At 43.4% G+C, this 22,444-nt stretch overlaps 1 protein-coding gene across 1 annotated transcript; it reads right to left on the bottom strand.

Annotated features, from left to right (window-relative positions):
* Positions 1-565: 565 nt before the first annotated feature.
* On the bottom strand, positions 566-21,871 carry LOC111246324 (uncharacterized). The gene is made up of 4 exons (XM_022795755.2): positions 20,688-21,871; positions 14,927-15,147; positions 9,773-9,993; positions 566-9,492 (listed from the first exon to the last, which is right to left on the bottom strand). The coding sequence occupies exons 1-4, from the start codon at positions 20,843-20,845 to the stop codon at positions 8,575-8,577; spliced, it is 1,518 nt and encodes a 505-aa protein (XP_022651490.1). The 5' UTR covers positions 20,846-21,871; the 3' UTR covers positions 566-8,574.
* Between the last annotated feature and the right edge of the window lie 573 nt (positions 21,872-22,444).

Here is a 22,444-nt window from a genome sequence, read left to right as displayed (position 1 = left end):
TTTTTTCTTAAGCTTCCGGCGGACTTTCAATCTGTACATTTTGTATATCGAACAACTTCATTATGAACCATGAAGTATTACTATAGGGATCGTTACACTGCCAAGTCCTTCTATATAAAACAAAATTCATTGCTTAAGTCTGAGCGAAATAATGTACATTAGTTTCTGGCAAACCTAACATATAGTTCGTTGCGTGAATAAAGTTATTTTTAAAATTGAATTTAGAACGCATTTCATTATGGAGTTTCAACAAGCATAGACCTTATACTCAGGCTATTGTAACCCAGAGATAGTTTACCTAGGTCTCACCTTCTTTCGTTTTATGAATCCCAAATATATCCATTCTTTTTTATATTACATATACCACCCATGAAGGAAGGCGGTTGAATTTCTTACAAAACAGCAATAGAATTTTAATCCCTGCAAAAACCCTCACATTCATTCATAAATCAGCACAACATACTACCGAATTTTGAATTACCTTCTTGCATGCGAAATAATACCTAAATCACCGAGCCGTAAATTCTTTTGTCAAAGATAAAAAAACAATAAGCGACAACACCCATTTGTTAGGAGTACAATACGTTTATTGATAGTAGATTATATTTTTACCACCATAAGTTTGAGAAATACACTACTGGCATCAAGTCCATATGTGTTTTTGTGTGCGTGTCATAGCGCTTTGTTATCTCTGCGCATTTGTATATCTGTGTATGTGAGCGTGTGGGCATGTGTATGTGTGTGTCTGTGTGTATGTTTGTGCGTGTGTAAGTGTTTACGTGTGTGTATCTGTGTACGTGTGTATGTAGGCTGTATTTTCGTCGTGCAAACGTACCTTTCATCATCTATTATTCGTTGCCTGTGTTCGATATTGTAGTTTCATGTTCTGTGAAGGAAAGCCATCGAATGTAACATGCATATTGCTCTCCTATTGTATTTCTCATTAGGAGCTATAGCCAGCTAATTAGTCGTATCTGTGCGCGTGCAACTAGCCTTGTGTAGTGTCTCTTCTATACTTGTATTTTGTCATTGTCTCTTTCATCTATGTCTGTACATTTTCCGTATCGGTTTGTTTGTATAAGAAAAAACTTCAATTAATTTCGTCATTTGACCACCGTTGTACACAACTCTTTTTTTCTATCTCGGTCTTAGTATTCCTGTTTTTTTTTATATTATTTGCGCAGCGCGTATGTACCAGTGTCCAGCTCAAGACTGAATCAGCAGCTGCGTGTCGCTGTATACCTGACGAAGTATGCCAACAGCCTTACCCACACGACATCAGAATCCTATATATAGTGCTCGCTTTGCGAACGACTTTATTACTTTGCCAGGTTTCTTTTTCTATCTATTCATGTACGTTCTGTCGGTTCTCCTTACTCACCAGAGTCTCAATATCCTCAGTCTATACCCCATTCTACCTACTTTTACATATAGCATGCCCATATAATAGCTCGTCTTGTCACAGCATGATCCGATCGCTGCTGCTGTCCTTATAATAGACTTATTATTAACAACAGCTTCGTGTAAAGTTATGTTGCCCCCTTTTTACACACGGGTATCGAACATGTGCGAATGCGCGCCAAAATTCAATTTACTTATTTGTTCGCTCCTTAAAGCAGCCCGCTAAAGGCTCCAGCATCGACAGGCCAGAAGAATTTGGGCTGACAAATGAGTTACACACAAGGTGAATCATGAGCGATACAATTTAGCGTTGTTTTAAATGAATTTCATATAAGCTATTTTTTTCTTACGTGTTTGTTTTTTAGGATTCCCACTTAAGTATCAATACAAACATGTTGGGATCTGATACTCAGTCTGTCGCCATATTTCTGTCGGAGATAGCGCACGTCAACCACTTTCGACATCAACTACGATAATTGATCAACAAGTAACATTCATCGGCCTAGTATCAACAAATCGAAATAATAATAAGCAATAATAAGAATCCGTATGGATGGATGCATAAAGCAAAATGTGCACGTGGCCATGCCGTTACTGTTGCTGTTGTCTCATATAATCTTTCTAGTGTGACATATATTGTTGATGCTATTGTTGATGATGTTTTTGTTGTTTTATTATTAGCTTCGTTTTTGTCTCCAATCGGTCGTCAGCATCAGATTTTCATGCTCGCTTTTCTTTCTCTCTGTCCTTATCTATTGTTGTCGTCGTTGTTGTTGTTATGGCGTGTTTTCTGTTTCTGTCATTGTGGTAACTTGCGGTCAATGCTGGTATTGTTGTCTCTTGGATCTGTTTCCGTTATTGGTCTGTTTAACACTTGTTGCTATCTCGTCATTTGTGTCAATGGGAGAAGGACTCGGATTTACAGAAGGGATGCCGTGCTGCTTATATACCCATGGCTCGCAACGTTCCTCGCTTCAAAGCGAGCGCCTGCCAGCGATACCAGCCATCAATTAAGTTTTATCATCAATATCAATTACCTTATCGTCATCATTGTCGTCGTCGTCGTCACTTCTATATTAACCTTCAATCAGCCTTCGGCATCGACATTTATACATGTACTTGTGGTTTCTTTTGTTGTTGTTGTTGTTGTTGCTGCTCTGCCGCTTCTGCTGTTGTTATCGTCGTTACTGTTTACTCTTCTTCGCTGTTAATGTTAACTTATCGTCATCGTCGTCTTCGCTATCGTCAATCATAGGGCTACCTTGGTTGTAACCGCGAGCAATCTCAGGCGCCCGACTCCTCTTGACGTTTTCCACGCAAGTAATTTCACCATCATTAGTCTTTACTTTCAATCACGAATCAAGCATCGGGTTGCACAGACACGCAGCAGTCCTTTCTCGCTAGCGAGCGACGCCGAACGAGCATTTATACACAGATCTCCCTCGGTGTTCTCTTCGATTTCTACACGTTACTCACCAATGCGGTCCCGATCTGTCTTTATAATCCGATCTGTCCTATCAGCTTCACTTCGATTCAATTCGTTCATTATCACCTTTTGGTGACGCCTTTACCTGTTCGTCGCTCTACCACGTGGCTTTTTTGTCAATGGCGTGCTTTATCATCAGCTTTTTATCAATATTACTATATATCTCATCTTCTTTATCTTATCGTTATCAGTATCTGAATCATTTGTGATCGAAGCGTTTATCATTACCTTTATTATTATAATTAATAATAATATCTTAATATCATTATATTTCAGTTACCACCTTCACCACTTCAGACCACTTGGAAACTATCCCCGCCACCCTTATGCCCCACCCGCACTAACCACCTCTTTTGCTTCCAAGGACATCCCAACTATCTTTCGCCCCTTCGTTTCGCGTTTTCTTTTTGTCCAGTTAACATTCTTGACCATCTAAAACCATTTGCCGCGGCATCTCTTAGACCTTCCCTCAATTTTTTCTGTTTCATGCGAATTGCCATCGCTATCTTTATCTTCCCCATTCAGCTTCAGCCCTTGTTACCTTAATCAATGTTTATCCCCGTGCCCTTCTTATATGGCCCTTAATCCGACCGAAATTCCCGTATCTTATCGAGTTGTCTTTTACTAATAATATATCTTATTCATCCGTTATTTTTAATATTATAATTATTTTATCGTTATCATTTTTCATTAAGCATGGTCATCGAAATTGTAACCATTATATATCTTTACTATGTTCCATTTGATTTAATCTAATTTTAGACCATCTGCGTATTCTACCGTCTCCTTCCTCTCAATCTGTTTGTCATACACAATACAATAATAATAATCATGTTTTACACAATATTCCTTGTTATTATTTATCATCATCATTATTGTTCATATTATCATCATCATCAATAGTGTTATTATTACCTTACTAGTGTCGTAATTATCATATTTTTCTCGTTATTCCTGATCGATCGTTACTTTGCCGTCGACCCGGACAACCATATCTAGTGACACCACCAGTCGTTTTACTCTGCTCCTTCTATCGTCATAACCATCGGCTTCATTTCCGTCATTAGCGTTTAGCATCAACATCAATTCGTCTCAATCTCGTATTCATTATCAGTAATATTTTCATCATCGTAATTATATATATATATATATAACACTGATGATGATGATGATGATGATGATATTGCGGTCTTGCAAGGTGGGGGAGGCTGCACGTCTTGAGGCGCCGTAACGGTGCGAAACCTACTGGATAGGTGCGTACGTATATAATCAACATATACAAACGTCTACTTGCACATGATGCATTCACCCGAGATAGAATGGTCGAAATCTTTGTATACGTAGGCTTTGTTGCTGTCCGCTTATTCGACAACAGCTAAAAAACGGCAGAACGGAGAAGAACGGCATCTTTCTCCTATTTATTGGAAACCGACTGGGGTTTTGATTTCTTTTAGCTGAAAAGGCCAATGAATTAGTGCGGCCCGGAGTATATGTTCGACTAAAATAAAAGAACGACTACACGTGAAAACCAGTACGATGGAATAGCACACGATAATGGAAGAACCCTTAACGCAATCTCATTAATTTATTGAAACAGTAGCAAAAACACAAATTACGTCACGGAAAAACAATCAAAATAATTACAATGCTGAAATAGTTTAACGATATGCGCTCGCTCACTGCAGCGAAGCCGGTTCCACTATGCACAAATGTGTAAACGTCTATCAAACAGAACAGATAACGAAAAGTTTCCCAAAGACACGTGAACACGTTCGCTTAATTTATTCATTCATGATAATTATGATAATACATTGAACACAATCTATCGCGTATACATAAGATAGGCAGATGGACAGTACACAAAAAAAAACGAAGCTTTACTGACAATGGAAAAATAAAATGACTGTGGACAGATAGAATATCACAGGAAATAAGCGAAAGAATTATTTCAAGCTATATACAAAGAGAGAGAGAGCGCGAGAAACAGAGCCAATAGCGACGAAGCTGGCTGAGAGACGTTGGAACAGCAGCACACAGTTTTAAAAAAATAATTATATTCATAAAAATGGAAAGAAGACTTCCACAAGCAGAAACAATTTAATGAAAGCAGTCACAAAATGAAAAGAGCCAGACGAAACTGCTACTGCTTTAAGTAAAGTGGTTCACAACAATCGAGATTTAGAGAGATCTACCAGTTTCTTAAAATCAAAACGCCGAGAACTGAATGCTTTGTGTATTGCCTTACGGGTGAATACGTTACCGTTCTCAAAATGAAGGAAATCGCATTTTCTATTGTGTCACCGTAATGGCAGTTAATTCTTCTTCTTTTAGTCTTTCCCGGATTTGTGGTCGCTTATAGGTAACAAACACGAACTGCGCGACACGAATGAAGGACATAAGTCACGTTCAACGTTGTGGACAAGTTAACAGAACCGTGCCGCGTAAAATTTCACATGTCTAGGTACGCGTTGTCAACCGAGTAGCATGCCAATGCAGCAGAAGGCAATGGCAACGAAGGTTGCGTTGGATCTCCAAATAAATATATGTTTCAAAATTGGAATCCCAGATAAATCAAGATCACGGAAATTGAAAGCGGGCGGAGGTATGGTCGCGGAAGGAGAAGCACACACAGCGTTCATGGAAGAGCACGTTCTGTCAAGTATAACGACACGAGAGGCAGAAATCATATATATATATATATATACGCGTCAACTTATCATCGCCTTTTTTCGATTATTATTGTTATCATTATTACGTTATCTGTAAAAGCTGTGTGTGCCTTTCCTTCTGCGGAAATATGTCGGAAATATGTATATGCGGCAATATCCGTAATCTTGATTTACCTAGGGCCTCAATTTTGAAACATATTCATTTCAAGGTGCAATATAACCTTTGTCAATTGCTTTTACTGCATTGACATACCATTCGGTTAACAAAGCGTACCTAGACATGTGGGGTCTCGTGCGGCCGGATTCTGTTAATTTGTGTACTACGTTGGATGCTGTTCATGTCCTTCGTTCGTGCCATGTAGTTCGCGCTTATCACCTATAGGCGACCACAAATCCCCGAATGACTAAAAGAAGAGGAATAGACTGTCTTTCCGTTGACATAATAGGAAGCGCGATCTCCTCGCTTTGAGGACGATAGCGTGTTCACCCGTAAGATACTACACAAATCACTCAGTTCTTCTCCATCATCGTTTTGTGTTTTGAATGAGTGTTCTTGAACAAGAAGTGGTTTCGTCTGTCTTCGTGACTGTCGCTTCCATTGAATTATTTTAATTTTGTAGGTTCTTTCTTCCGTCTTTATGACTATAATTATTATATTTATCATTATTAGTGGTGCTATAGCAACTACCGAAAAAAGCCAGAGTAACGCGACCGACCTGGCATGGTGTCACGACATACAACATATTTAAGTTTACCACCGAGGCGAGACAATTCCGCGTTGAACTTTCTACGCCGTGTCGTAAGTTACGCTGATGGACGCCACAACAGAATTCTTTCCAACTCGCTGCAGTTGTGTGCTGGTCTTCTAATATGTCTCGATCGCATGCAGCCAGCTTCATCACCGTTGTTACGATAGCTATTATCTACAATATAATAATAATATATCTGGCTCTCCTTACATACAGCTTGAAATCGTCGTTTCTTTTGTCTTATTCCCGTGACATCCTTTCTCTCCTAAATTTTACTCCCTTATATTCCTGCCAGTAAAGTTCCGTTTTTCTTTGTACTGTGCGTCTGCTAATCTCGTATATACGCAATAAATTGTGTTCAATGTGTAAGCATAGTCTTCATAATCACTGTCGTCTTGGATAATCTGTGAATGAATGAACGAACTGAGTGAACGTATTCATTGGCTTTTGGGAAACTTCTCCTTAACGCGTATCTATCCTGTTTCGTGGACATTCACATACTTGCGACGAGCAAGCGCATTGTGTTAAAACACTTCAGCATTGTCATCGTAATTATTTGCCGGCGTAGTTTGCGTTTTTGCTCCTAGTTCAATAGATGAATCCAACCTTTTCTGTAGCCTGTTCTGTTATCGTGTGCTATTCTACCGTCGCGTTTTGCTTTCGGATTTGTAGAGTCGCATCTGTATTCCGGGCTGCAATGAGTCGTCAGCCTTCTTGGCTAAAGGAAATCAAAATCCCAGCCAGTGTTCAATAAACGGGGGAGGAAAACCGAACGCCTACGGAAGTTAGTTGCCATTTTTAGCTGTTGTTGAATAAACGGACAGCAACAAAGTCTACGTAGACGAAGATTTCAACTAATCTATCTCGGGTGTATGCATCATGTGTAGAAAGATACGTACGTTTCTATGGAGTAGGCTCCGTGCCGTCGCAGCGCGCCAGACTCTTTTAATCTCCACCGTATCGCAAGACTTCGTTGTCACCATCCTCATTATCAGCAGCAGTGTTATTATTATTTACCTAAACCAATCCACACTTAGGCACATCGTCGTCCCCTGTTAACTCTGCCAGTGCAAACCAACGACCAAAGTCCTATTGTCATTATCCATCATTATTTGTCTTTTATACCACCATTTGTATTAGGTCGCGCTTTCGTCGTTTTTTTCCTCTCATATTCCCGCTTTGTATTCCATTCCGTTCCGTTAGGCTCACTCGTCCTTTCCGTTGCCGCTAGACAGGTTGCGCTCATTCAGCCAAATTAACTCTTAAAACAACTGTTACCAATTGGAAACCCTTTCTTTGAGTTTTCGCTCAACTATACCACAGTTTTACTCAACAAGTTTGTTTCGATTTAAAAGTCGAAAAAAAATTGTCGATGTGGGTGCGTTTAGGCGTTGCCATCATAAAGAGATTTCATATACTAATTAATCGCGAATCCGGCTTCCTCCGCTAGGTGAAAAGTGGAGACAATTGGCGCCATCACAATTTCGGTGCGCAACAAAGATCCGCCCGTTTCAGTAACGAGCAAGAAAACAATCTACCTGAAAGATTGAATTCTTCTTACGCGGCAACACCGCTGGGGCGTAACACCGTTGCGTCGGCGGCCTTCTCAAGTCGATCAACAGCAAGATCGAGTGCGCTTCAGGTAATAAACTGTGTTATCCGCAAATCATCATCATCGTAGTAGTAATAATAATCATAGTAGTAGTTTGTGGTAGTATTAGCAGTGATGTATATTAACGGCATCATTATCATTAAATCATCATTCTCTCGTATCTCTCTCTCTTCAATTGTGCTTCTTTATCGTCTTCCGCCATTGTTGGTGATGTTTAGGTATATCCATGTATATATCTATATAATAATATCCTTATCATTATTATTACTATTATTGGTTCTTGTTGATAGTCTTCATCTCCGTTACTGTTAGTTATTTGTGGTTGTGGATGTTGTTGTTATGGTTGAAATTGTTGTTTTAGTAGCAGTTGTAGTTTCTGTTCATACTGATGTCTTTTATATAATGGTGTTCTTCTTCTGCACTCATCAATCATATCGTCATACGCCGTCTGCTTTATTTAACTTTTGTGGTAGTTGTCATCGCTTGTTGATGCCGACTATTCAGTCGCCCTCTTGTGGTTGAATTAATGCTTCTACACAAAATGTTTTTTTGTCTTGTTTTCTCCGTGAGAGATCTCGGGGGTCAGCTCTGCCCCCTCCTCGGCCGCCGCCTGTTCAACATCTGTCCAGCCATACCGTCGTAGACTACGTCACAATTCTACTGGCTTTCTGCGACAGGGGCTGCAGACGTGACATCGTCGGACACGGCAGTTGCTGCTGCTGCTGCTACTGTTGTTGTTGTTGTTGTTGCTGCTGTTGTCGTTGTGAGTGACGTCGTCTTCTCCGTTGTCGCTTCCGTGGCTATTACTGTTGTTGTTGATTCAGCTACGGGTGCTGCCGCTGTTGCTAAAGCATCATCAAGCTTCTGCTTTTTGCATTCTGATGCAGGTAGATCCCGGTCGACATGCAAATCTTGACCAATCCCGTTCTCATCGGCGGGCCTCTTTACCGCACCAGTAGCTGACACTGATGCAACTTCGTCGGCGGTAACGGCTGCTTCGGTAGTTGCGGCAATGTCACCTGTGGCAGCTGCTACCGGCGCAGTAGGCGTAGCTGCTTCAACGGGCGTAATAGACGCTAATCCAGTGGACGGAACCTGGCCTGCGACAGCAGTCTGGACACTGCTGCTATCTTGTGACACCTCGAGGTCAGATGCCGGCTGTGAACTTTGCGAGGGCTGCTGCGAGTCCTGCGATTCCTCACAGCACGCGTCCTGGTCCTCAACTAAGCTTGATCGAGTGTCATTGTCTGTCGTGTTGCTTTCCGGGTGGCCGTTTTTGTTTGCGGACGCTGCCGTCGGTGTGCCGTTACCATTTCCATTGGCTGTCACATGAGGCGGAAGGCTATTACTGTCGTCCTGGTTAAGCGTGCCGTTGCTTTGTTGTGAGTCGTCGTCATCACACGATGAAGATATACCGTTGCCCTGTCCTTCGGACAAGGTTTGACCCTCACCTAGCGGAGCCTGGTTTGATTCCTCATCGCCGCAACCATTGCTTTCCACCTGGCCAGGCATCTTGTCTAACAGCTCGGGCTTGTGAAGACGCAGGACGTAATGCGACCAGATAGCTAATTCAACCTGTTCAGATTAGATGGGAGCACAGGGAAGAGATCGGCAAGAATTAGCCGCTGTCGTTGTGACTGATTGGAAAGCAAGTCGGGATTTGTGTTTCAAGCGAATCAAGGTCGAGTAAAAATTATGCTAAGAAAGCATAGCCAAACTGCGGTGTTATGTATCTATTTGCTGTGATATAGTACCCGGTTTAATAAAGGAGTTTAACTATTTTGTAATTCCATCATAATTCGCATCGAACCCTTTAACGTGTTTTATATATATATACTTTTCAATATAAACTTACCTTGTGCGGATTCCAGTCGCCTTTTTCGTCTTTCTCCTCGAGTTTCTTCGCGAACTTCTGGTAGTGATCAGCATATTTGAGATATTCGGCCTGTGTGTAGTCCTCAGCCTCGACGTCCGGTGTCGATACCATACATTCTTCGGCCATGTATGGAGCATAGTCGGGGAAGGCCGCTGCCAAAATTGCCGAGGCGGTCGCCGTTCCGATACCTTTCAGGCCAACTATAAAAATGAGTACATAACGAAAAAAAAACGCGATAGTGATCAAGTGGAGATTTTGTCTCATGGAGATATTTAAACGAGATGCTTGTATGCCGCACATGCAACTCTATACAGATACACAAATTCATTGTTTTATGTTTGTTGTAGTGATGTTTTACTTCGGTGAAAATCAGAGATTGGATTTGAAAAAATAACTCCGCGAATTATCTGGAGCCAGGTATTAGCTTAAAATATTTCAGTATAGTACCGTTAATTATATCGTATTCATTAAATATCGTATACAGTTCGTTTTCCCATGAAGGCTGCTTCTCTTGTCTTTTTAGTTAAAACAACACTATGAAAGCTACACTGCCAAACTGTTCTATACTCTTTGATATCTTTTTTCGGACATCTTCATTCATATTCTTCGTAGAAAGCGGTTTTCTTGTCGGCTTGAGCTGTGCATAACCTAACACCACCTACGCTTACCTTGACATAGAACTTATATTATTACTGCGCAAAATTGATTCAAGATTGATGCTGAAAATCTATACATATATGGAAGCTTAATACTTAAGCTGCTCATAGAGATCAGATGAAACAAAAAATAAATGGTTCCGATCAATCTCCTTAGACTGGCTCTACATAAGCGGGTTTTGCAGGCCATCCGCCCTTGTGTTCATCTCTCGTCAGTAGATATAACAATATCGACTTTGACGACGTTAATGCCATCTCTTCTTTGACCCGCATAGTTCTGGTGTTGCATGCTTCCTTTCTACGCAGCCATCTTGCAAGCTTGAAGTTGCCTGTCCGCCTTGCTGTGGCTTCAGGTCAAACAGAATAAAAGCTTTGGAGCAGTCAGCGCTACCTTAAACAGCGAGTAAAATACTGTTTGATTACTACCGCTATCATATTCTGAACGTTGCCCCTGCCATCATTATAATCAAGATGTATGCAAATGAATGCCAGCGACGAATTCTCTAACGGCGCGAAAAATCGCAGAGTGGAGCACAGCGCTACCTTTGTCACTGTTGTTTTCGCTGACGTCGTTTCTGTTCCCATATTCTAATTTACATACGTAATGCGATTAATAACGTTTGCGAGAAGATATACGGTCTATGAAATGATTTACCCTTTAAATTTACTTCTCTACTGGCTGAGTGGCTTAAGCATTAACAATAAGTTGCTTAGTGAACTATTCATAAACACAGCCTCACGACATTATTGACAGCTGATTGCTATAGGTGCTGACAAGTGAGCTAATTTGTAAGAGTAGGTTCTTAATTGCAATTAGAGTCACAAAGAAACCGAATATTATATTCAGTCGATAGTCCGTAAAGGAAATTGAAAAACCGCATGCCGACAAAAAGATCTTAGAAATACTTACGAAAGCAGTCGTTCCGGCTGAGACATTATTATAATAATAATAATAAGAGCGCGTTGTTACGCTTGTAATTTAGTTTTGAAAGGCACACTTAATCAGCATCATTATGGTTGGTGCCAAAAAAATCTATCCGTCGATTGTGTGAAATTGATGAAATCAATCTTTTCATGCGAAGCCAACTATATGGCCTTGTGTAAACCTCGAGCAGTCAAAATGGCACACGTAGATTGTTAGCTTCTTGTCGTTGTTCGGTAATTCTAACGAAGGCAATCATCTCTACCAATTATATGTTACTACTAATAAATGTCAAAAAAAAAAAGCATGTCTCCAGCGAAGATGAAGTGGGATGAAAAATCGTTCAAACCCGCCGTGGGTTTTGCTAAAGATTTGCTATATCACGTAGTGACGCACATGGCCCAGTGTTATTGTTTATTAACAACATAATCAAATTGTTTAATTAAGCTGATTCTGCTCTTAAGAGATCTGATACTTCTCATTCCAGTAGTGTAGATATACATCTAAAAAGCAACTGTATCCCTAATTTAAGTAGACCTTCTTCTTGCAGGCCTAAAAATAAAGCTGTTTGAGATAATAGCTTCTATTATCTGTTGCATAGTTGTCGCAACGGCAGTAACACTAATAACGGCGACAAAGATGACTGTTATTGCAAGTGGACGTTAGCATGAAGCCTATTTAAAGGGAAGGCTAAGGAAAGACAATACTCGTTCTGAGAATAGAAATTAGAAAAGTATCGTCGCAGGATAAGAATAGCCATAACGCCTATTATAGCTACTGGTACTTCCATAACAACAAAAAGAACCATAAAATAACAAGGAAAAAAGTGAGGGCATATATTTAAGAAATAGGAAATAAAGGGGACAAGCGACTCATGGGAAGGGCAAAAAGTGTAAAGGGGCGATTCTACGGTAGTTGCGTACATACATATGAATGTTTTGTAGGTTTTGTCTAGTACGGTACGTATTTGGCAGAAAGGGTGCAAACTTGGGTAAATTTTTATATACTGACGCCATATGTTATATACCATACTACACACAAAGCTATGTGCGCTCGGCATGATTATACATAGAGGCATCGCCAGAATAAATGTGCGCGAAAATGTGAAAATGCGAAAAAAAAAATAGTATAAAACAAATCTGACAACTATTACTAGAGCTCTACTAACAAGAGACTAACAAGAAACGCGTAATAGTAACGGCAAGATCATATGGGCGAAGCTGACTTATAGAAACAACGACAACGACCAACACAACAGCAGCCACAGCAACTACGCTGAAAAGATTGATTAATTAGTGTCCGCAACGCAATTATTTTATACTCATGGCTAACAGAGCCAACTCAAAACAACATGATTATCGCCCATGATGGCATGATAACATGCAGACAACTAGCTAGTGGGTCAACAACATTACCCTGGCAAAATCATTGAAGTTTCTTCAGACGCTGACGCAGTAGCTGCAGGAAACGCCGCCGCCGCCGACAAGCTCTTTCCCCTCGCCTAAGTTCCCCTCTCGCCCTCTAGCTTTCTCTCTTCCACCAACAGCCATCGACGAGTTCCCAGAACGGCGGTGGGTGACGAACGCGCCGAACATGCAGGGTTGATGTATGTCATTCTATGAACGGCGTGTTTGCCTCTCATTGTATCTTTTATTCCCTGTTTGCCTGTCTGATTGTACCTGCGTACGCCTGTCTGTCTGTCTGTCTGTCTCTCCGTTTGTCTAGGAATATGTTTGTGATGTGTAAGTTGCGACAGCTGTAACAGCCGGAGTAGCAGTAGCGGCAGCATTAAACCTTCAAGGGTGTCAATGGCATCGCGGGCGGCCATGACGACTGTGGATCATTGCTGCTGTTGCTGCTGCTGCTGGGACTGCTTCAGCTGCTGTTGTCTGATCACGACAGTCATCGCCAGCAACCGTCGGCTATCGGCGTGAAACTACTCCCTCGTGCTGGTGTTTCTTCCTAGTTCTTGCTATTGTAGCTCAGATAAGGTGTTTCGGTGATTTTTTTCGGCAACGTGTTTTTCATAGTAACATATTGGTCTACTAAGCTTAGGAATATGTAGGGTGGTGATGGTCGAGGTTCGAAACCGGGCGTAGACAGACGGCTCGTTTCGTGCTGGATGGGGAACGCCGGCCGTCTGGAAAAGCAATTTTTAAGGGTGTATTGCTGCACGTAAAACCCGAAACCCCTTTTGGTTAAGTCAGAATGATGGGTTAAACCACATCATGCATATGTAGGTGACAAATGATAAACTATTCCACGTAGCTACAGCGGCTGGCTGCATGTTCATTTGCCTGTTTACGGTGGTTATTGGTTGCTGTTCGATGTGTTTCGTCCGGGTACCTAGTAGCTGACTCACACCACCTATTAGACTGCCGATTCGTTTCTACAATTTACTGCTCACTGCTCCATCTGTTAATTATCCTACCCTGAGTACGCGATGTGATGATAGTCGCTGGAGTGCGTCACAGATATCACCATACTGGTAGTGTTATTATTATTATGCAACTATACTGTACATCTGTACCAAACAGCAGGTGATAACGGGTGTGTCACGCACCGGGGAACAGCCACCACCGTTCGATCACCAAAGCAACTTTGTGGGACTGGCGCCACCTTAGAGAGCCCTATGGATCCTGTTGCCGCTACTTCGAGACTTTTCTAAGAGCGGTCGCTCACACACCAACAATCAACATAGCAGTAGCGTTGGCCGAATGGGTAAGCGCGCAGAGTCATTCGTAGATAGGAACATCCGTAGTGATCGCCGGCGCTAGTCAGCGGCGATGTTGTTGTTCGTAAATCTACTATTGCGCTGATTATTTGGTTAGCTCACTATAACGAACCGTAGAAATACCGATCGGGAGTCGTTTCGTTGTCGTTACTGCCGCCGCACTGTCTTGTATTTGGTCACCGTTAGACCCGGTGGCGGCAGCAAACGACGCGTTTCTTTACGTTTATCTTTGCTGAAACAGACCGCCCAAGTCAGCTTGTCATACGCAGCCCATTACGTCCCGCTAGCAAGGAAACAGCAGGCAAACTGGTGTCGGTAGGGAGCTTAAGGTATCCTGCGCGAATGTCTCGAGTATCTGTCTGCTCGTGTGGTTGTCAACGTGGGTGTGCACTGTTCTGTGTTTCTACGCGATTGTAGGTGTAGGTGCCAGTATTTGATAGAGTACTAAAACTATCTGGACTGCGCTGTTTGATTCACGCACACCACCTCGATACGGCGACCTCATGAATAAACAGAAATCATGAGGTCTCTCTGTTCATTGGGGTTCATTGGAAAGTGTGGACGAAATCCGCTTTGAAAATCGAGCATTTATCAAGACTAAGACGAGTATATAAATTCCTTTTAGAAATTAAGCGATTTTGAATTAGGGGTTCCCAGCCCCGGAACGTTCTTATCCACCTTCAAGTATTCGCTAGAATCTCATTCAGTCGCGTAGTATGATGCAGGTTGGTAAAAGAGATGCCTACATATGAGGGCGGTGAATTAATTGTTCAGACAGAGAAAAAAAACTTTAGCAAAAAGCACACAAACAACAGACTTACTTGTAAGGGCCTGGATGGCCATTTCGAGCTTTGGCATACGCTTGAAAGCACGCTGTGTGGTCGCTTTGACGTTCTTTTCAGTGTTAGTTTTGACGAGGTCCAGCGCCGCCGGCTTGTACTTACTACGCATCAACTTCCATTTCATTATATCAACCAGCTCATTGTATTCCAGATGAGGGTCCTTACGACTTCGGATCGTCTTTGGCAATGTATCTTGGTACCTGAATATGAATGAAATCGAAAAACTTACATAAGATAAGGTAGGTCACAGTTGTGATTTGACAATGCTTATGCAATGACGACATGACTCGACTTATTTGGCTACCTGGTGGGCCTAGTCTTTATTGGCATTTGGGGTGGCGACGGCGAATCTAGGGCAGTGTTGCACCACCATCCGGTAGATTACAGGCTCCGATCAACCTATTGACGTTTCGATGAAGGAATGAGCTAGTAAAACTCAACGTATAGTGTATACGTATGCGCAAAGACTCATTTTTGTCGGAGCACCTTGACGTTAGCCAATCGCAATAGGTCTACCAGACAAAAAATTCGACGAAAAATTGATCGACTACGCACAACATTATTAATAGATATTAGAATGTTGGACTATCATCTCAAAGTGTTCTTCTTTCAAACTTTTCAAAAAAATTGTGCAAAACAAGCAAAGTGAGGGCGTCTGCTGATCAGACGATACTCTTTATTTGAGCTGTTTTTTAGAAAAGTATTACCAACACTGCGTTATCTAAGTGCTTTCTAAAATAATTTATGATCGTGTATACCTAAGAAGAAAACGTGTAAGTGTGTAGAAGAAACCTGTAACTGCGAAAATTGGAAACACCCAAAACGCCCTCTACAATAATGTTTCGTAACATTGTAATTCATTCGGAACAGAGTATTCCAGATGCTTTTATGTAAAACTTTTTGCACATTTGGCACGAAAGTAGGCTTTTTTCGAAACTTTCAGCATTTTCTCTCGCCTTTAATGTACAGTCATTCAGCCTAAACAAATTATATGTGATTGAATTGAAAAACAAACAAGACAAGTTAAAGGCCACTGTGACCACTAATACGATAAAACGTATCGGTGGGCTGTGACGCATTATATTTAAAAATGATGTCAGGCGCGAGATGCACATTCCCTCGACGCATAGGGAAGGAAATTAGAATAAACTAAACCATAAACAAAGAGATTCGTTTCCGTCTAAGCTCTGGGTCCGAAAACAATACAATTAATTGTATTTTCACTGCACACGTTACATCAGAGTGTTCTATTGAACTCAGATATAGTTGTTTTCTAGATAATCAGGACGCTATACGGCAGAACACTCGTTGATTATCTGAAATCTAGCAGCAATTACAACCCTATTGGGTACTTTGCTGCCATTGACAGTTATGAACACTCTTGGTTTATTATTGCATCATTTATCAAATCTGGCCCGTTTAATTTAACAAAACGCTCCTCTTTACATTCCTTAAATGAAATTGCGTTACAAAATTATGCGCTGGCCTGAAGGTAGGAATTATTGAGCCATAGCTTCAGTCGAAATTTTGCTTGTCTTTGGAGTATAAACACTTCGCGTAGGCTTGTTACTCTTTCCATTCTACTTTTCCTCGATTCACACACGAGGGTAACTTCGTTTGACCTCGACCCCATTGCTGTTGCTGAACTGGGCTGAAGGGTCCCTCTTTCCCCTTTTGTTGATTACTGCTCCGTACGTTTCTGCCATAACCGACCGGGCTACCAACCTTGAGGTCATTCACCCCTTGTGGCCTTGGGAACCCTCGCCTCTTTAGGGGCAAAAACTTTCCAGCCCATAGCGACACACCAAAATTACTTTGCAGTAGCCCATAAGGCGAGATCGATCGGGACAGCTTCAACTAGTGGCGATCGCCAAGGGGAGCCATCGGCAATAGAAGGCCTGAATGGTATAGAATTATAATAGGGTCTGAAGTAAAAGTGAAAGACCAAGTTTCGAGTCAATAGGTGGTCCATAAATAACGATCAATAGGTGTTCATGTTACATTACGTAACTGGTTTTGTATATATTGACTCTGACGAATACGTTCACTGGATAATATCGTTATGCAAGAAAATCAAGTGCGCCGTCGCTTTTAAAGAAATGTCTTTAAATCCGCTTGATCAGATAAAATGGCAAGGAACGTTTAACCAACGTTACTTGCCATTTTAACGTACTCGAACGACGAGGAACGATCCAGCTCAGTCATTACGACCCGGTTTAGTTTGAAATGCTATCTTTCCTCGAGCTTTCTTTGTGCTTACGTTGCGTACAAAGGATATGCATTCCTATTATGATAAATTAGATTTCCATTATGAAAAATTAACTAGACATTGCTGGCACGAATCCCCACAAAAATCTATAGAGTCCAGTCATATATTGTTTACGACCCAACTTCTCCAGCTTCTTCGCTCAGCTATCATGTGTATTCGCCCAGTCTTATACGATGCCACATGGATTTTGTAGCGCGCGGAACTCCCCTTCTTTATCGGTTTCTGCCAGTAAACAACTATTCTCAGCCACCCACCCACTGCTGCGAGGTCGTTCGTGCAGACTCTAAACAAAACCTGCCCGTGAGCCACCAAACAGGCCTGCTGCAATAGAACAACGTCTCAGAAGCAACATTGGTAGTGATATCATTGGACTACTTCAATATCCGTCGGCACCCGTAGATTGTGTGAATACGGGGGCCATTGGGGAAGTCCATCAATGTGCAGCGACCAATTGAGTAACCTTACAACTCGGGGGCGTGCTATCCCCTTTTCTACGATTTAGAGTAAGAAAGCAGAGCATGGGAAGGACAAGGAATAGAGGAGCTCCAACCAAGGAGAGAAACGAAGCGGGAAAAGGGCATTTTGTAGGAACACAAGCGGGACGGAAGTGCGGCGGCAGGTGGAAATGTCTACGGTTCAAGAAGCTGCTGGGCGCGAAATCTGGAAGAGGCGGACAAGCAAAGCAGCATGAAGCCATCGGTAGTTGGCGGTGGCGGTAGCGGCAGCAGTTTTGAGAGGAATGAATCGAGGGGGGTGTCAATCGAGATAGGGGGCATAACGCTGAGGGGCTGAAATTCCACTGCCACTGTTGGAGGCCTTGAAGGCAGCCTTGAAGGGAAAGAGAGACAAGGCTGGCTTTCCCTGGGTCACGGTGGGGGATACGAGAACAGCTAAAGTGAGACGAGGCCGAAGCGCCGGGATAAGGTGGTTAGGGTAAACGAATGGGGGTGAGTCTATTTTCAGGGATAAACAAATGTAGCCCAAGAACGGCGTGCAAGATACCACAAGCAGCCGGAGGCGCCGAGTGGCGGGCAAACGGGCGCACGCGTGGCGCAAATTCGGCAGCGGTGCCGCTGAAACTCGTTTGGAACATATCCCACTGTCATATGGTTCGACGAGGTTGTGTTGTCCTTCTGGGAACCTAAAGAGTGCTCATTCGGCGAAATTAGCACATGGACAAACTAGATGACAACCGACAACGACTAAGTCACAAGTGTGTGACTTGTGACCCATGTTTGCGATTGCGTTGATTGGTTATTTTGTTGAGGGTGTAAAAACAGGTACAATTATTATTGTTATTGATAAAATGATTAGTACTATTATGATTGGTATATAATTGCGAAAATTTTATTGTAGTAATTTGTGCTTACCGACGCTCTTCTTTGTGTCATTATATGATCGAAAATTGGCGGTAACGGCTCATACACGTATGTACACATACACATTGCTTACTGAATGTCAGAATGCGTTACAGAATTCGCAAACGCATTTCAGCAGAATCCATCGAGTAGCATCGGGCTGGCCTCGCCCTCAGCGTCGAATCCGCGTCAAATGACAGAGGTCAACAAAAACGAAACACCAGAATCATACTAATCGGCAAATGGCGCTCGATTATGTGAGTTTTTTTTCGCTGATTGAGAATTTATGAGTCATTTGACGTTACAAATTGACACGTATGACACCCTTCATACCGGCTCGGTTTGATCGATTTCCACCGCTCTTTCGAACAAAAATATTTCGCGTGATTTACCATGACCATAGTCGGTGTCATCATCACCATCACGATGTGAGAACGTTGTCGACTCACAAATGTCGCTCGCGTCCTGTCACGTCTGTCCTGTTGCTGCCGTTGTGGCTGCGCAGGTTCTAATAAAGTGTGTAGTGGTATCGTTTTCCCATTTGGATACAGGAGCAGATCAGAACTTCATGGACGACAAGGTTCTCATATAGGCATCCCCAGCTAGTTGTTCATGAAGCACCTTTTGTATGTGACAGTGGTCACAACAGTTAAACGTCAGCAAGAGATCGGAGGCGAACACGCGTTCCAGCTGCTCCAGCTGTTCCATTAGTACCTGGCTCAGCAACGGATTTCAATGCTACGTGACACGCTCACCTGATCTTTTGCATTATTGCTTCTCGTTTTCCTCGTGCTATTGACAGAGGAGCTAACTGCCCATAGCTCAATTGAAGGCCTGCTCGATCACTTATAATACCGCGTCGCTAGCCGTAATTTGCGTATATTTTATTTACGTATTTTATATACTCGTAGAAGCACGTCACAATCTGCTAGTAAACTTATGTGTCTGTTAGGTTGGTCTTTTTGTTCTTTTGTTCCGTTGTGCTTTTCCCTTTTCTCTAAAACAAGCCAACGTTAATCTTTCGTCAGTAGCAATCATCTCCTCATAAAATACCGGCTAGAACGACGCTGTCAGCTATGTAGACTGCTACAGCAACGAGCGATGAGCGAAACGCCAATCGCTTCTTACCGCCATCGATAAGACTAACACACATGGGCTAACACTACTAGCTGCCTTGATGGCTACCGGGTTGTTCACAAAGACTGCTGCTAGAGCAACAACACATACTGGGCGAACTCAACATGAGACGACGGAACGGGACGCGAAAGGATTTGGTCGGATGTTTTAGCCCAGGGACTGAGAGGGAGAAGAAAAATTTTTTTAGAGGTGCGTAATGGCGTGGAGCTTACCCCCTGGAGATATTTGCGGGGGCGCAGCACGACCGGCAGGGGAGTCGCACTTCGGGAAATAGGAACTATTGACCCGGTATAGTTCACACAAAACACGGGCCCACATCAGCATTCTGGGACACGGTTACGGGATAAACACTATTACGGGATACAGCCTATGGTCGGCTGCGTTTGAACCGATCGCTGCTCTGGGCCGCTATTCGACTGCCGAGCCCCTCCACCAATAGTTACCAGCGATTCACCAAACTAAATCATTAGCGGTAACAGACTAACTAATAACTTAGCAACAATCCAGCGCGTAAATTCGCACCTGCCACCTTTAAGGAACCGATACGCATTATTCAAGATTCACTGTTAGTACACCCATCTTCTGCACCAACTAATTTATAGAAACCATATATCTATTTCTCCCTTTCTCTCTCTCTGTACATATATATATATATATATATATATATACATATATATATATATATATATGAGAGAGTATATGTACATTCATTGCTAGATTGAGGGTTCCCTCACGTCATAGTCGAGTCGGTACAGCCTGGACTTGTTGAACCAAGTAGGCGACCTAACTGGCGTCGGGTATGCACGGCACCAGAATGATATAATGTTATTATAATTATTAATATATATTTAAAAATATATGTGTGCATATATATATACACATATATATATATATACTGTCGCTAGTAATATTGGCTTGTGGCTAGCAGCTCGCTGATGACCTGCTACACAGCCCACGACGAACTTTAACAACTCACCAGGCATCGAGCTTGAGGTACTGTTCAGGTCCACCTTTTTTGGTCCTCAGTTGGGCTTTGGCGCCTACCGCCTCTTTGTAGCAGCTGAGGAGATAGGTCCACTGTTCTGGGGACGCTTTCTTGAAAAACTGGATCGTCGAATCGCTGCTGTGCGCCATCGTCGCTGATGCTATAGTCGATGCAATAGTAATTTTATTCTTTTTAACTTTCAACTCGACTTTGTTAGAATTGTCTCAGTTTGGTTGGCTTCTTCTTGCTGCGTCGCGTCGCGTTGCGTTGTTCGCTTGCTTGAAACACCACTAACACAAGCCACAAACACCACACCAGCAGCAGCAGCAACGGCACTGTGCTGCAGTAGCTGCTCTTATTCCTGCTGTTACAGTAGCTGTTATGCTGCTGCGAGTACTAACTGTGAATGCTGCTAGCACTATCGATGCTGTTGTCGTCTATCCGCACACACGCCAATGTGGCTGCCAATGTAGTAGTCGGCCAGCCAGCCAGCCAGCCAAAACGCTGTTACTGCCACCACGTTCAATCGCCTGCCTGCCTGCCTGCTTGCCTGCCTGCCTGATCGCGTCTCGCGGCCTATGGCGTTGTCGGTTACTCCTGGCCGATTTGGCCCTACTAAAAGTGTTGCCGTCGACCGTCGCTGCGAAATGTGTGTGCGCTGCTGCTGTGGTGGCTGTTGTTGTTATCGCGGATATTACCGTTGTTGTTGCTGTTGTTGTCGTCGTCGTGAATACCGTCGTCGTCGTCGTCGTCAGCAGCAGCAGCAGCAGCAGCAGCGGTAGCTGAGTCGCGGCTGTCGCTGGCGAACAGTGGACTCCTTCCGTCGAAGAAAGCAGCAGCTCTCCTACACGGCGGAGCTACGGGCGCTGGCTTAGAGTCGAAACGCGGGGAGACCTGGCAACGTCGCTTGGTTGAGAACGATTGTCGTATGCGAATTAGATGGCAGCCTGCGGAGGAGCCGAGTCTCTCACTACCACCAACACCACTCACTGGCGATCAGTGTGTCTCTACAATAATAATAATAATACTATGCTGTTGTCTCCTTACAACACTCAGCACAGCACAGCGCGGCGGCCAGAACAGCAGCAGTAGCAGCAGCGGATCGAGTAGTCACGGCTGCAGCACACACAAGCGATACAAGGATGGACAGCCAAATGAACCAGCCAGCCAACCAACCAACAGAGCGACTGGCTCAGCCACACCAACAAGAAACACACCGTCAGCAGCAGCAGTAGTAGCAGCAGCAGCAGCAGCAGCAGCAGCAGCCGCCGCCGCCGCCGCCGCCGCCGCCGCCGCAGCAGCAGCAGCAGCAGCAGTAGCGGCAGCAGCAGTAGTAGTAGTAGGGGATACGATCGGCGCCACCACACACAAAGCGAGTCTTTGCTGTAGGGCAGCACACCAGCACAAGCCTGTGCCAGCCAACTTGACCGTGTTGGCTGCTGGCTATGGCTTCAGTTCGTCGTCGTTGTTGTCGTCGCCGCCGCCATCGCTGCTGCTGCCGCCATCCAGCCAGCTAGTACGGCTAACATGACGACGAGAGTTTCGTTTTGGCGCCAACGAGGGCGCCACTCTCGGACTCTCCCGGAGACCTCCTCGGCAGCGGCCGTCGTAGCAACCCCAGCAAAAGCAGCAGCATCAGCAACAGCGGCAGCGACGGCGGCAGAAAGCCGAGTCGAACCATCGGATCAGCCAGCGACCCCGCTTAATGGCATGCCGAATCTGCTTGCTTGCCTGCCAGCCGGCTAGCC

Source organism: Varroa destructor, unplaced genomic scaffold (assembly GCF_002443255.2).
Source record: "Varroa destructor unplaced genomic scaffold, Vdes_3.0 BEIS01000001.1, whole genome shotgun sequence".
In the NCBI taxonomy this organism is placed as follows: Eukaryota; Metazoa; Arthropoda; class Arachnida; order Mesostigmata; family Varroidae; genus Varroa; species Varroa destructor.
The sequence above is the reverse complement of the archived record's forward strand: the minus strand, read 5'-3'. Positions and strand labels throughout refer to the sequence as shown.